The sequence below is a fragment of the Cydia splendana genome, chromosome 26 (assembly GCF_910591565.1).
Source record: "Cydia splendana chromosome 26, ilCydSple1.2, whole genome shotgun sequence".
NCBI lineage: Eukaryota > Metazoa > Arthropoda > Insecta > Lepidoptera > Tortricidae > Cydia > Cydia splendana.
This window is the reverse complement of record NC_085985.1, coordinates 2,345,807-2,362,004: the sequence shown is the minus strand read 5'-3', so window position 1 is coordinate 2,362,004 and position 16,198 is coordinate 2,345,807. Positions and strand designations below refer to the sequence as shown.

General features: G+C 37.5%; 1 protein-coding gene across 3 annotated transcripts in view; it reads right to left on the bottom strand.

The window, feature by feature from the left end:
- The window catches only part of LOC134803231 (uncharacterized), a 48,531-nt gene extending 35,374 nt beyond the window's left edge, over positions 1-13,157 (bottom strand). Inside the window, exons 1-8 of one of the 3 annotated variants that reach the window (XM_063775922.1) lie at positions 13,060-13,157; positions 11,906-11,955; positions 9,608-9,804; positions 8,315-8,407; positions 7,143-7,253; positions 2,473-2,628; positions 2,127-2,248; positions 1,174-1,330 (exon numbers count right to left, since the gene is read on the bottom strand). In XM_063775922.1, coding sequence (XP_063631992.1) covers positions 1,174-1,330; positions 2,127-2,248; positions 2,473-2,628; positions 7,143-7,253; positions 8,315-8,407; positions 9,608-9,804; positions 11,906-11,951 — 882 coding nt within the window. In that variant the 5' untranslated portion in view covers positions 11,952-11,955; positions 13,060-13,157. Of the gene's footprint in view, positions 1-1,173; positions 1,331-2,126; positions 2,249-2,472; positions 2,629-6,840; positions 6,938-6,991; positions 7,089-7,142; positions 7,254-8,314; positions 8,408-9,607; positions 9,805-11,905; positions 11,956-13,059 lie in introns of those variants that run through there. The other 2 variants (XM_063775924.1, XM_063775923.1) reach the window with 2 other exon arrangements.
- Positions 13,158-16,198: the final 3,041 nt, after the last annotated feature.

The window sequence follows — 16,198 nt, the reverse complement described above, 5'->3', positions numbered from 1 at the left end:
TACTTACAATTAACAATTTAGGCAAAAGTATCGTTATTTATGGAATGGAGAGTCAAATTATCAGAATTGATTTTGTATAACAAATCCAATTAGACCCAAATTTCAATTGCTTATCGTAAAAAAAATCGTACTTGGAATCTAAAATGCTCTAGTGCAGAAACGTATCATTTTCTGCGCAACTTTTAGAACAACAATGACCCTCTTTCACAGCATGAGAAATGAAAAATTATTATAATGTTAGTATGTCTCACGACAGTTTAAATTCGATTATCCATGACATTACGTTTGATTTACATAGACCGGACCGGGACCAATCCGGTGGTCTGCCAAATTCTACGACCCTACGACCCTATGATGGTCGCGTTTGGTCGTCACTTTCTAACAGGAATGCGAGTGACGCATGACACGATAAAACTGTTAGTGTTTGATCCTTTCGCATGTTTTCAAAGGTTAGCTGGAAGAGATCCCTTTTAGGGGTAAGTTCGCCTTTGTACATAATATTTTAATTTTTGTTTTGTCCGTTTTATGTGACCTGTTTATGTGCAGTAATACATAAAATTGCAACCAGTATAATATATCTTTACTAAGCTTATTATTTATGTGATGGTAGAATCCATCTAAGTAAATTTACACAGTTTTGGCAAGCGGCAGTGTGTGGAAGCATCACCAGAAACGTTAAATCCTTATTCCTCTCAGGAGATAACTCGTAAAGTGCGCAGATTGTCATGAAGCGAACGTTAGCTGCCGCTCCGTTGGTGTGTTAAGAAACTTATTAGTCATACTTTTCTAGTAATTTCTTCGAAATTGAAAGAAACAAAAATTTTATTCCTCACGTAATCCCGCATTTTTGGCGGCTCATGCCATGCCAACTAATCCCCAGAATTGGCGTAGGCGAAAGCGACTGACATCTGACCTTCTAACCCAGAGGGAAAACTAGGCCCTTATTGGGATTATTCCGGTTTCCTCACGATGTTTTCCTTCACCGAAAAGTGACTGGTAAATATCAAATGATATTTCGTACCGAAAAACTACGGTACGAGCCGGGGTTAGAACCCGCGACCTCCTGATTAAAATTCACATGCTCTTACCGCTAGTCCACCATCGCTCTTGGGAACTTAGTCATTAACTGTTTTTTAATCATTTCTTCCTAATTGAAAGAAACACAATTATTACCTGATAAGCTTTGTGCCTTAGGTCATGCTGGGTCAGATTATTGATACCAGCAGAAGGGTCACTGAACCCTTGCGACACGTACTGGACGGTCGTCCGCGTCACGTTCAGTTTGTCTATCTGTTGCCTCTTCTGTTTTGAGACGAAGTTCAGAGACAATCTGTAAGAAACATGATGTTTAATTATGGTATTACTGCAATGTTCTGCCGCCAGAGTGCAGCACTAAACTAGCTAGTGAACCATAGAGTAACTTATACATACTTGTACCTTAAACTGTTTTTGACAAGTTTTCATAAACAATAAAATATGACATTGATGCATCAAGGCGGTTTGTTAACGCCTACCGGGGATCGCGAAAATATGCAAGAGTGATAGAGAGGTTAGATAACGAAATTTCGATTTTCTTGTTTCGCGGTTGACCACCAGATTGTGATGGATAGTGGTAGTGGCGCCCCCTACACAGAGTTTCGCGTAATATTCCGTAGTATAGCAAATAACCGAATTACTACTTAAAATAAATTACTTCACACCGTGCACGAAATAGAGCACCAGATAATTATTAGAAAACATAGATAGCAGATATTTTAAACACAATTTATATCAGTACCGCTACAGGTTTGTCTGAAACTCTTGAAAAATTTCGTATTTTTTACAAGCTTTATATTAACTTGCAATCTTGCAAGTTTGACCCACTTCCACTTCCGATAGAGATAAATATTTGCATACATATGTAAGTCGGGTGACAATGCAATATTATGGTACCATGGAGCTGATCTGATGATGGAGACAGGAGGTGGCCATAGGAACTCTGTGATAAAACAAAGCAACCTAACTGTGTGTGGGGTTTTTAGAATTGTCTCGATGAGTATTACTTGCCTGTGGAAAGAAAAGTACAGTCAGTGATGAAAGCTTGTACCAAAAATGAAATTATTGCCAAAAACTTCATTCTTACTTACTCAGAACCGACTGACAGAATATGCTCCTGCACTTTATACTCGGAAGTCCCTTTCATCTCCAAGCTCTCTAGACCAGCTTCGTTGAACTGGTACACTCTCTCTGCCGTGGCAATGGCGTCTGGCTGAAATTAAAAAAAAGTTAGTAAAAATTACGATGCTTAAAATTTTTTTTGTCTTCCGTCCTATTCTTCTCATATTCAAACTTAAGATTTGTATTTATATTAACCACATTCTTGCCAAATTTCATTATATTTGATTGAAGATTACTCAAGATATCGTGTGACAAACATGAAACCCCTAGTTGAGATGTCTCACTCCGCTTAGTCTACGAGTATAACATACGTACCACACCGACTAGATCATCGTATTCAGGGTTGCCTACAACGTTGACGGAGCTCCATGACCTCTCAGCTGAGGCCCCGAGCAGCTGCGAGTTGGTGTATTTGCGGATGGTGCGTCCCTGATTGATGTATACCGCTACGCAGGTTTCGTAGAGACAGGGCTGAAAAAAAAACATGTGTTTAATTTTTTTCACCACCATCCCCCGGAGACAACATGCCAATCGCTAACGCTCCGTTGCGAACGAAACGCAACTGTCACTGTCACACTAATATGGAAGAGTGACAGAGAGACACAAAGCGATTCGATGGCGAAGCGCAACCGATTGTTACCTTAGGCCGCCTGGTGTGGTAGCTAGAAAACGCCAATCAAAACTTAAACAATGTGTGGAAATCTTCGAGCAACACGGAAGGGAGGCGGCATTCGCACTATTTCCCCTCTGCCGAGGTACAAGATTAGCGCGTCAATCTAATCTAGCGCGGGTAATAAAACTAGTTGCACTTGGATTTTTCAATAGACCGAGTCCAGACGCGCGCGTGAACACTGCTGCACAAAAATGCCTGTTTGCTCGGTTTTTTGTTATAAAAAGAGGTCGGGGACATCAAATTTACAAAAAGAAAGTGTTACATTTCACATGTAATATTTTTTTTTACATATCATACGTTTAATTACATTCAAACACAATTATTATATTTTAGTCTCATGTAATTGTTGGATTTATCGATTTTGCTCGCTCAGTACAAATTGCGGATCGGTCGAGCGACAAATCCGACTTCTCATCTCTCAGAATACAATAACATACTTCAACGAAAATGTGTTAGTGTGCGTGTTGTGACACTTGTCACTCGTCCGCACACAAAAAGAGATCGAGGTTTGCAAGATTTGTCTTTGACGTGTGTCATTTTCTATGTATTTGTGTCGTCATTACAGATTGGATTTTGTATGTAAGCGTGTGAGAAGTGCGACTGTGTGCACCTTTCCCCTCGCGAAAAATGCCAGAAAGATTTGTACGGTGAGATATCGCTTGGGCCCCTCCCTTCCGATGTGTCGGAAGCCGGTGTTGCTCGAAGGTGGAAATAGTCACAATTAGTAGAATCTGTCATACGGATACATTTTTTCTTTTTCTTTGGCGTTTGTTGTAAAATTGTCATCTTGGATAGGCCCTCAGCTGGTAAAGGCTCTCTTTATTCTTCAAAAACTAATGCCAAAGTTGCATTTTGTCCACAAGAGTAGCAAAGTAATTTGATGCAAATTTTGAGCCTCATCTTGGCCAGAGTTGAATTTTAAATGATGATTTTGAATGATAATTATTTAATAGACATTTGGATCTGATTTGTAATATTTTAGAGTCAGACAAGACAAGTCTGCAACGATTTTGATAAATTTGATAGCACACGCAGTGCAAGTGTTATTTTAAACGTCAAACTTCTTTGAAATTACGACGTATTAAATAACACTTGCACTACGTGTACTATCAAAATCGTTGCAGACTTTTCATGGTCTAACTCTAAGTAAGTATATTCCTCGTGTTTATGTGGTCGACATTTTGTGTTTCGCTCGGTAGCAAAGTTTGTTTAACAGGCGTGCCTTGAAACCGTCGCAACGCCCAAAACTCCACTTTTCAACCCACTTGCTACTACTATAAATTTTAATTTAGTATCGGATATTTTCTAAATACAATTTCATAAGGTGTTTTCTTTTCGTTTTTTAGAAAGACCTATATTTAGAATAAGATTTTGATATTTATTCTCATAATATAGAATTACATCAAATACTCTTTATTGCACACCTCATTACAGAAAACAATACAAAGATTACAGAAACAAAGAGGTTAAACAACAGGCGGTCTTATCACCAAAAAACCGATCTCTTCCAGACAACATAAATTATCCTAAGCTAATCTACACGAATGTATATTATGATCGACAATAATATTTAGGTACATAGGTACATTACATTATTTATTAAATTAAAAATTAATTAAAAAACACACTTCGCCGTTAAACGTGAAGTACCAACTCTTATGAAAAAAAAACAACGGGTTGCACTCCGGGAGTGCCGGGAGTGCCGGCAGAAGTGAAAACTCGATGACATTGTAACTCAAAATATTAATAACAACGCCATCTAGTGCAAAATGTCTGCAGCACTATGTATAATTAAGGTTAACGGCATCTAGCGTTATTTCGTACCAGTTTCAGGGAAACTCACTAGATGGCATTTAAATCAAAAAAGAAAAACTCAATGACTTTGTAACAGCAGAAAGTATATAGGTAACAGTGTCCGTCACACGTGACGTCACGTCTGACGTCTTACTGCCGTATTCGAACTTCAAGATATTCACAAGAGACGACACGTACTAGATCCATTCTAGATACGTTATAGTTTAGATACCAACTAGTTCTCTTTTGCAGCGCAATTCGGGCAACCAATGTCACTTTTACGTTAGATAGAGTAAGATATCTATTAGATGTGAATTGGATCTCTAAGTCATATCCTGTGGAAATCGTTCAAGAGTATCTCCAGAATCGCGCAATGACAAATTTGACAGGTTAGATCTTAAACATATCGTATCTTGGTGATGTCTAAAAGATATCTAATAGATGTCTATTTCAAAATCTGAATCGGGCCCTTACGCTCTTGCGAGTTTAAAATTTTTTCCCCATCACAAAAAGTGCTCAGCGCCGCTAAAGAAGTTTTCACTTCAAAAATAAAATATATAAAATATCTAAGTAATCGTATTACTTCTTTGCATGTCAAATAGAAGTCCGCTCTTCAACACGGGTAATATTCCGAACTTTTGTCCGCCGACCCTATTCTTACGGAACCCTTTATCACGTTTTAATTAATGGGAGAGGAACCCTACTCAATTTTCAAAGGACATAAATGCTTTCATTTACGTTATGATTTTTCAAGGGCAATACACACTCGCGATCAAATAATACGGGTCAGTGACGAAAACCTTTATATTTTTCACACAATGTTTTTCATCACACTTGCGAAGCATAAACTAAATTTTAACTAATTCTTAAATTAAAAACTAATTCTTAAATTCGGTGACATTTGAAACATTCATCCGCCATATTGTCATTTTTTGATAGGTTAGGCATCGACGGCACAGACCTTCGACATTCAGCCACTATTTAAAATGTGTAAAAATATTTTAAACGGCTATTAAATTAATCAAATTAATTATTTTTAAAAAACATAAACAAAAATATTAAATGATAATCGTTGGTATTTTAAAAGTAAAATTCGTTCATACCTTGACTTTCTACAAATAAAAATTCTTATAAATTAGTGACAATTTAAAAGCTATATCTCCCTAGGGAGTTATAGCTTTTTTTTTCACAATCCATAATTCCCGCGGGAACAATATAGGCCTTTATCCTTCAGTACACCTCCTGCATGAAATAAAATCTTTTTTGGAGCAAGTGCGATGAAAATATGACCTCTTTATATGACTTTCATTCCGACGAAACATTTTCACAATTAGTTGAATATACTTTAACCTGTCCGTCCTATCCCCTATTCACTCTATTGTGTAGATTTCAAATATATTTCTCGACTGCCTATTGTACTACATAATACATAAAATAAATTGCTATTTCTTCTAAAACTGCGCAAAATGACCGAATTCTTATAATTCAATGGAGCATACACAGACTTGGAAGATTCATTAATCTAGATCTATTTTGCTTGGCTTAGTCCTAGAAATAAATAAAAAAAGAAAAAACTGATTTATGTTCGTCTAATCCCAGTGCTTTTGGCTAAAACCAGTAGGTTAGCACGAGTTTACCGCGGCAGTATCTCGCGCGCGAGATAAACTAAGCGTCCCTTTCTAATTAATACAGTTAATGAATACGGGTCTCCTGTTTCTGCCTACTTCTACAAAGTCCTAAGTACAACGTCAAAACGGTAGATGCCAAGGGTAGGTGTATTATTGTATGTTGTTCCCCACCTAAGCTTGGTGGGCAACAAAGAACCCGACAAAATTACGTTGTTGTTGTTAGTATGTTGTCAGGAATGTTAAAATGTGTTTTTAACTTCGTCGCATTGCTTTCATTGACACGGATCAGTGGGAAGACACTCCTCTTCTCGGGAAAACTCGGCTCTGTTCGGCTCAGCATTGCTTCGAGCAATTATTAGGCTTTGCACTACTTGACGTCCTCTTGCGTGCACGACCACAGATAAGATAATGACTTGAATTTTGACAACCCTAAATAGCCGAAAGTGATAGTGCCATACATTAAAAACGGATATGATTCGTCCCTGAATCGCTGTCAAACTTCGGTTTTGTAGGAAGAGTCTTTTCTGTACGGTAGTACTGTAATTTATTCTGTGCACGGATGTCATTGGTGAGATTGACCGTACTCACCTCTTTATATGAGTCGTTCATGAGTTAAAAATTGAGTGCAAGAGCCCTTTTCATGTTATGATACCAAACAGGTTCCGGGCTGACGTAGACGCCGCTGGCACGGATATCAGAGACACTGACACGGATGTCTGTGATGTAAGAAAGTACTCACCTCTTTATATGAGTCGTTCATGAGTTAAAAATTGAGTGCAAGAGCCCTTTTCATGTTATGAGACCAAACAGGTTCCGGACTGACGTAGACGCTGCTGGCACGGATATCAGATACACTGACACGGATGTCAGTGATGTAAGAAAGTACTCACCTCTTTATATGAGTCGTTAGTGAGTTGGAAATTGAGCGCCAGAGCCCTTTTCATGTTATGAGACCAAACAGGTTCCGGACTGACGTAGACGCCGCTAATGATTCCATTGTTCTGAAACGACACGGTCAATTAGTTTTTAGTAAACAATTAGATAGATTAGGTAATATTTATTAACATTGTTGCCGAAGGATGGAGAGATAAACATTTTCTGACTGGGTAGGCGCCATTAATTACGTAAAAAAAACAACGGGTTGCACTCCGGGAGTGCCGACAGAAGTGAAAACTCAATGACTAGTCCAAAATGTCTGCAGCACTATGTATAATTGACCCATCCTCCTTTCTATTGAAAAACTTTAGTTCCGAAATTGCTGGCCAGTGAGCTTAAATTTGTAGCGTCAATTGTTTAAAATTCGAATAGAAATTGTAAAGTTACCTTGCAGACCTCGCATCTAAATATATTCGGTCATGATATTTTGAGTTTTATTCACCAGTACTAGAGTTCACTTTTATTAGCGATTTCATCAAGATGTGTTGTTGAATTATATTGGAGTGATATAAAGTTAGAATGTAACTGTGAGATCCTCGTATTTCAGCCCGTACAAGATTAGAACATTGAGCTTTATTGCTTAATATAAAAGTCCAGTTTTAAATAATTGACCTGATTATGATACGTTATGACTAAAGTTCTTTGGTGAATAACATTGTCCGTCACACATGACGTCAGCGCGTTACGCGTAACGCGTTACGCTGTCTCGAGTTTATCATTTTTTCCCCACCTCAAAAAGTGCTCAGCGCCGCTAAAGAAGTTTTCAACTCAATATTTTTCTTTTATTAAAAAAAATACAAGTTTGATTTGATTTCGTTTATATTTTTCAAAAAAAACAGTGTTTGTAACGTTTATGTGTACGAACAAGTCCGTCCAGACTCTATACTATCAAACTCTGCACCGAGTTTGATAGCATAGAGTCTGGAAGTATTATTTGAAATGTCACAATTTCATAGACATTTAAAAAAAATCGCATCTTTTTGATCTTACGTAAGAACTATGACGACCCACTTTCACCTCCTTGTACGAAAAAATAAGACATGTTCGACCCCCTCCCACCCCTTGAATGGCGCCTTACTTATGTAGATGTCAGAGTCAGTAAATGTGGATGTATTTTTTAACTTACCAGGTAATCGACATCCCAGGGTTGTCCAAGCTGCCTCGCGGCCTCTACAGACTGGTACGAGGAGTAACCCTGATTCTTACTATACACCGAAGTCTGAAAAGAGAAATAAATAAATATTTTAGGACATTTTTTTACACGAATTGACTAAGCCCCACGGTAAGCTCATGAAGGCTTGTGTTGTGGGTACTCATACAACGATATACATAAATTATATAAATACTTGTACAATTTATTTATTAATAACAAACAAAGTGAAAACTAAACGTTAAAATTAAAACTAAAATATAAGAAATCTTAAACTAAACTTATAAGTTAAAAATACGCCCCAGGTCACCTTCATCAGTTATGGTGCCCAGAAGGCTGGCAGCGTTACCTTTTTGGATGGCCAGGCTTATCCTCTGGCCGAGGTAGCTGCCAGCCCTCCGGTCACCGGAGGTGTGATTATATAAGTAATATATAAATATTTAAATACAGAATAGAGAACAACCATGACTCAGGAACAAACATCTGTGTCATCGCACAAATAAAAACTCCCTTACCTGGATTCGAACCCGGGACCATCGGCTTCACAGGCAGGGTCACTACCCACTAGGCCAGCAGCAAATAATAGCTAATGTATTAACGCCCCGCCCCGGCTTCGCACAAGTTAACAAATTACACACTTAAACCTTCCTCAAGAATCACTATGTTGATAGGTGAAAACTGCGTGAAAATCCGTACTTCACCGAAAAGTGACTGGCAAATATCATATGATATTTCGTACATAAGTTCCGAAAAACTCATTGGTATGAGCCGGGGTTGGAACCCGCGACCTCGGGATTGAAAGTCGCACGCTCTTGCCGCTAGGCCACCAGCGCTTCCATAAGGCCCATACATAGACACTGGCGAAATAGTCCCACTGGACTAAAGCCATTTAATTTTAATTTACCACATTAATATCTTAGAAGAATAGGGTATTTGATTGTATTTAAAATAAATTATTTTACACCATGCATGAAATAAAGCATCAAAAAATTAATAGAGAAACGTAGACAGCAGTTATTTTTAAACACAATTTATATTTTGAAACCCGTAGAAAACTATAAAGAGTAGTTAATTTGATTGTGACGTCACATGCTAGTGTTTCATATAAATTCTATAGTAGCAAGATGGTTTTGACAGTTCGAAAAAAGAAACTGATTTGACTAGTAGTCAAATACCCTATTGTTCGAATCAGGCCTCATGCCAAAAGACCTCAGAGTGCTAAAGTCATAGATGAAAGTGTGGAAACTGTAATGATTTTGAAATAAGTACCTTCAGCCCTTCCAGCTTATATCTGACCCTGGTGTAATTATCATACACCGTGACCAGCAGCCGCGCCTCCAGAGTCCAGAAGGAGCACTCCTGAGGAGTGAGGGGACCGGAAGACACGTTGGTCTTCAGCTCGTACTGATATTCGTGGTCTTCGGCGGGAAAGAGTTGGTGGAGGGACGCCGTGGCCGAAGATATAGCTGGGGAAGTAAATAAATATCCTAGCTCAGTACTGAAAACGCTTGAAAATGACGACGCCATTTGTGGTGGATTCTTATAATTTGACTGCGACATATACAGTCTGTTACCGGCAAGTGGGCTTTTTTAAACAGGGTAAGATAGTTCTCTATGTTTTATTACAAGCTTTTATTTAGTTTCACCTGACCGTTGTCTGTCTGTCTGTCGGTCTGTAATCAAATCTTGCAAGTTAAATTTGATCCACTTCCCGGTTTCCGATTGAGCTGAAATTTTGCATGCATGTATAAATCGGATGACAATGCAATATTATGCTACCATCGAGCTGATCTGATGATGGAGACAGGAGGTGGCCATAGGAACTCTGTGATGAAACAACGCAACCTAATTGTGTTAGGGGTTTTTAGAAATGTCTCGATGAGTATTAGTTGTCTGTCGTAAGAAAAGTACAGTCAGCGATAAAAGCTTGTACCAAAAATTAAATTTTTGCCTAAAACTTATTTAATTGAAAAATACAGTAGAAAGAGAAATAAATAACTTATGAACTAAATATATCTATGAATAATACTAAATTAAAACTAACAAACCCTAATATATCTAAAATAAAATAAGGAATATAAAAACTACTAAAGAGGCCTCCCCGCGCTACCCCCGGCGCAAAGGTGCCCATCACACTCGCTGCGTTACCGCGTTGGATTGCGAAGTTAACCATTAAGGTTAATTTAATTAATAAACTAAAATACAGACTTTATTAACATACATCTCGGATTCTAGGGGGCAAATTGTATGACGGGATCCTTATCCGTCATACAATTTGCTCCCTAGAATCCGATGTTTGTTTATTAACTTTCTAACAAAGTTTTAATTGCCAGCAATGTACAGCACAGTAAATTGATAAGTAAGTGCTAATGACAGCTCATCATGCTTTGTTTATTATAACGTTTGTTTCAAGAGTTAGCGATACCAACGACACTTAAGATAACTACACCAAATTAAAGGCACTGGTCTCATTGATAAACACTTTATTACCAACTAAATTAAACTTAAATACCTTAAAAACCCCACATTTTAATAAAATAATACTTTAACCCCACATAATACGAGTACTTGACGTTGGTTTGATACACGCAAACACCTACTAATGGATCATATTATTATCAGTTTTAATAAATGCCCGCATGCCGGTAACACACTGCATATAGCATCTTGAAAGAAATTACGGAATAAATAAAAAATGTCACATATATATTACATACTTACTCAAAATAAAATAGGGGCCAATAATAATTTTGTGTAATTTGAATAGGGAATATTAGGCAAAGCTCTGCGTAGGTGACACTATTAGCAGATACAGTAAACAAACCTCATTGACATCATCAATGACACATCATGCGTCACTAGGTCAATCACATGGCCTACCGTGAATCACGACAATGGAAAGCTCGGTTTCTGCCTCTCTATCACTCTTGCTTATTCGATCGATAGAGAGGCAGATAAAGAAATTTCGATTTTCTCGTTTCGCGGTAGGCCACCTGTAAACAAACCGCCTTGGTGCATCAATAACATAGTGAAAACCAAAGTGAAAACTTGTCAAAAAATTGTTTAAGGCCTAGTATGTATAAGTTACTCTATGGTTTACTAAACAAATTATTCTAGTGCTGCACTTTGGCGGCAGAACATTGCAGTAATACTCCCTATTCTGTAAATGAGTATATGACCCTGACATTGACAAATTGTAAATTGAATCGTATTGACATGTTCTCAGTTATTGATTTATGTATAATGTAATGTGTACCTAGTTTTTATTTAAAACATGACGATCATTATTAAGAGATACTCGTACTTAGTTATTCCCGTATTTTGTTTTGACATGAATGGATAAATTGTGGACATAAGATTAATTATTGTAAGACATTTTTTTAATTTGTATCTATTAAATAATATTATGTAAATATGAATGACGATCATAATATAAATTCATGTAGATTACTCTAGCATAATTTATAATGTAATTTAATATTATGAGAATAAATATCTAAATCTAAATCTATTGAGTGTAAATTTTTAGCATTAATTATTATTATTCAATCATTTTATATAACTTACCCAAAAATAATACTAAGCTCCTTAAAATTAGATTCAGCATTTTCATCAGCCTGAAAATAAAATAAAAATAAAACTATTAAATACCTATTAACTATATAATGTTATCTCCCGTTTGTGATAATGATCATAGGGTATTTGACTACTTACTAGTCAAATCAGTTTCTTTTTTCGAACTGTCAAAACGGTTTTGCTACTATGGAATTTATATGAAACACTAGCATGTGACGTCACAATCAAATCACCTACTCTTTATAGTTTTATACGGGTTTTAAAATAGAAATTGTGTCTAAAAAAACGGCTGTCTACGTTTCTCTATTAATCTTCTGATGCTTTATTTCATACATGGTGTAAAATGTGTAGGTGGTGGTGGTGGCCAACAAACTGCCCTGCAGTTTGGCAGAAGAAAAAAATCTGTATAATAGGGTTTATTTCATCTGAATAAATGATTTATTTACCCTTACTAAGGGCCGATACAGAAGGACTGCATTCCGACTGCAACTTGTATGGGAACTGACGTTGCAGTTCCCTAGAAATTGCAGTCGGGTTGCAGTCCGTTATCGGTCCTTAGGTTGGTTTTGAAAAAGCGTTTGATTCCGATAGAAATGAGATCGATAGCCATTAGTAGTTTATGTGACTGCTATGGTGCGCCCGACACTTCAGTTTTCTATGAAAGCATTACGTGATCACCTGTCATAGAAAAAGAAGTGTCGGGAGCCAGGTCCCGGGCCCGGACTGTTCTAGCGTGAGTCATCCTTGAACCGAAGAAACTTATGATTATCACAACAGGAAAAATATGAACACAATACGCACAGTTCACTGCGCACACAATTTCGAATCAACTCAAATCTCTTTTCCAACCATCATCTTCCTCGCTATGTCCCTTTTGCCACGGCTCATGGGAGCCTGGGGTCCGCTTGGCAACTAATTCCAAGAATTGGCGTAGGCGCTAGTTTTTACGAAAGCGACTGCCATCTGACCTTCCAAGAGGGTAAACTAGGCCTTATTGGGATTAGTCCGGTTTCCTCGCGATGTTTTCCTTCACCGAAAAGCGACTGGTAAATATCAAATGATATTTCGTACATAACCACTTCACCACTATCGTATCGTGTTTCGTATCACTTTTTTCAACCAATTTAAGTATATTACGTACTCACTTTCACTTTTCTATGAGCGGTTATTACTTATTAAACAATAATAATATTACTAATCATTAATACTTTGAGACACAACGCACAGGCGACTGCGATGGAGCTCGGACTGGGCTGCGGACAAGTGATGTAACTCCAACTTTTTGTTTTTTTGAGAAATCATATTTTATATTTTTCTATACCAGCATTACAATAAGTTTCTGTTTGGTATAACAGAGAAATTGATTATTTGCGGTCGAACTTCATAGTGTCTCAATTTTTTTTTAGTTTATTTATTTTAGAGATAGTTTGTATTATTATTTTTTAGCTAATTTAATGTTTTATATTTATTTAATAGTGTTGTAATAAATCTTTCTCCCGTTTTTTTGCTCATTAATGTTGTTTAAAGTGTAATATTGATAGCTTATTACGCAGTAAACTAGTGTGAAAGGGTGCAATCAATGAAAAATTAATCTTGAAAAGCGTTTAACCATTCTTAGTCAACACATCGACTTTTGCCACGGCTTATGCATGGATTCCGTTTGGCAACAAATCCTAGGCATTCGTTTTTACAAAAGCGACTGCCAACTTACCTTCCAACCCAGAGGGGGAAATTAGACTTTATTAAGATAAACCTGTATTTAAAATCTATGTATATCCCAAATTATAATTGTTATTAAATTTTTTAATTATCATGAATCATAAAAACTATACGGCTAGACTAAATGAGTTTAAGAGGAAAGTGGAGTACTCGCGCGAAATCGCCTTTTCATACAAACGTAGTCCTCATTCCCCTCTCTGGATATTAACATTATTGAAAATATTTTGACACAATTTGTTGTATATCGACCACTGCTATGTTTTTCGCTCCTATTTTTTACAATAATCAAAAAATCTTAAAAAGTCAAACGTTCGTTTTTTTTAGCATTAGACAGAACTTCAAAGAAGGTAAGCGATCTTGACATGTCTTTTAATTGAAAAGCGCTTTTTAAAAATCAGTAACTATTACTTATGAAAGCAGAAGAATATAAATGATCGTATTAGATTCATAATTGTTACATATTTGCCGTAACTTATTTTTAAAATGTGTTTTTCAATTAAAAGACACATCAAGATTGTTTACCTTATTTCTAATGCTAAAAAAAAACGAACTATAATACCTTTAAACGAGCAATTCTTGTTTATATATATATATGTGTCGGGGATCTCGGAAACGGCTCTAACGATTTCGATGAAATTTGCTACATGGGGGTTTTCGGGGGTAAAAAATCGATCTAACTAGGTCTTATTTCTGGGAAAACGCGCATTTTTAAGTTTTTTATTATGTTATTTTTATATTAGGTCTTCCAGATATTAAGTATACCTACATTAAATTATATAAATATATTTTCCATAGAGTCAATAAGTTTGTACGGAGAAGCGGCCTTCCCCTTTCCTCTTAACCGTAAAATTAGCTTAATTACTTCTGTTTTTTTTTATAAAAAAAAAAACAAAAACGGCAATATGCGAGTTACAACACTTCGCCCGTTCCATTATCGGTACGCGTCGATAACATTTGACCTCCGAACCGAACAATTAGACTGATTAAGTCGGCGGACCCCATAGACTAGGAATCCTCTAGACGGAGTTTTGAGCATTATTTCATGAAACCGATGCTGCCAAAAATACGGGGGTGCGGGGGACGAGGTGAGCGAGGTCCCGTGCCGTGATTGGTCCGTTCAAAGACACGGAGGTCACACAAAGACACTTTCGACTCGAAAATGGAGTAAAACTACAGTATTTGTGGCAGAGGGGGTAGAGATACTATACTCATTCTGGAGGATGTCTTGTCTGTGGCGGACCCTAAGGTATCTTCGTGAGCGTTGCAACCACACTGACATCAGAGCCACCGCGAACTACGTTCGACGTGTTGCCTCCCTGTCACACTTACGTACGAATTTACAAGTGCGACAGAGACGCAACACGTCGAACGTGGCTCGCGGTAGGCCCTCAGAATATCTGAAATTATGTCATTTAGCTATCGTACGTCTCGCTCGCGCTAATGCACGTAGGTACAAATACGAGCGAAATGCACGATATCTGAATGACATCATTTCAGATATCATTCTGATGTCAGTGTACGCTCGAATTGGCCTGTGTTCGGTACTTTTGTATATGTACGCACAAATACTACGTATTTTCTTTTCATTATTTTTAAATCGGTTAATACTTTAATCGACTAGCATATTCCAAAACGGGATACGCCTGCAACGGAACGCTTTTTTTGAAAGCGCGCAACACTGGAAGCTCGAGTGTTGCCATATACTCATTCCTAACGATATCAAAATCAAAACCGCCGCCGCTGACTGCTCGCTCCGTAAGCTTGAGCCATATAAAACCCAAAATCAAAGATCAAAGTGTTCAGCACAAATAGAAGAAGTCTAACGACGCCAGCCTATGAGATTACTACATTCATCATCGAAGGACAGGGGCCCCTGGGTAGCGGTATCCACGTCACACACCAGGTTAGTCCCAAATTCTGTATTATGCTAGTCTAGATAACAAATTATTCAACAGCCTGTTATCACAGAATAAATAATAGTACCTGCTAGGTACAGAAGATTCACTCTCTAACAAAACGCGTCTGTTACGATTAGGAGAGATATGACCGCTAGGTGGCGCAAGCGCCACGCGCGGCCTATGGCTAGCCACCAAAATTGGTGTGGGACGGATGTACTTGAAGCTACTTGTTGCGACTCGACGAAATCGCGGAGTGAGCCACGCCTGCTGTTAGCCAAGAAATGGAAATCGCATGTTACACCTACTATATTTTTAAGACTTATGATTTTTATTTGGGTTATGTTTGATTGATTTGGAAATCTAAATGATTATGAAATTACCTGTGTCGGACCGTTTTGCTTTTTTGGCTAATTAATATCAGTTTTGAATGCCACGCCTCTCATTGCGGCATAGTCAATTAGGCCATTTTGGCCATTTTTGAAGGGCTCTAGCGCCTTAAAAAACAAAAATATTAAAAAATGCAAAACGGTCCGACACAGATATTGACAATATTAATCTGTGTTGAAAAAATCATTGCTCTAGCTTCAAAAACCACGGAGGAAAACGAGGAGTACGTTTGTATGGAGAAATGACCACTCCCGTTGGCTCTTAACCTACATTATTTGAT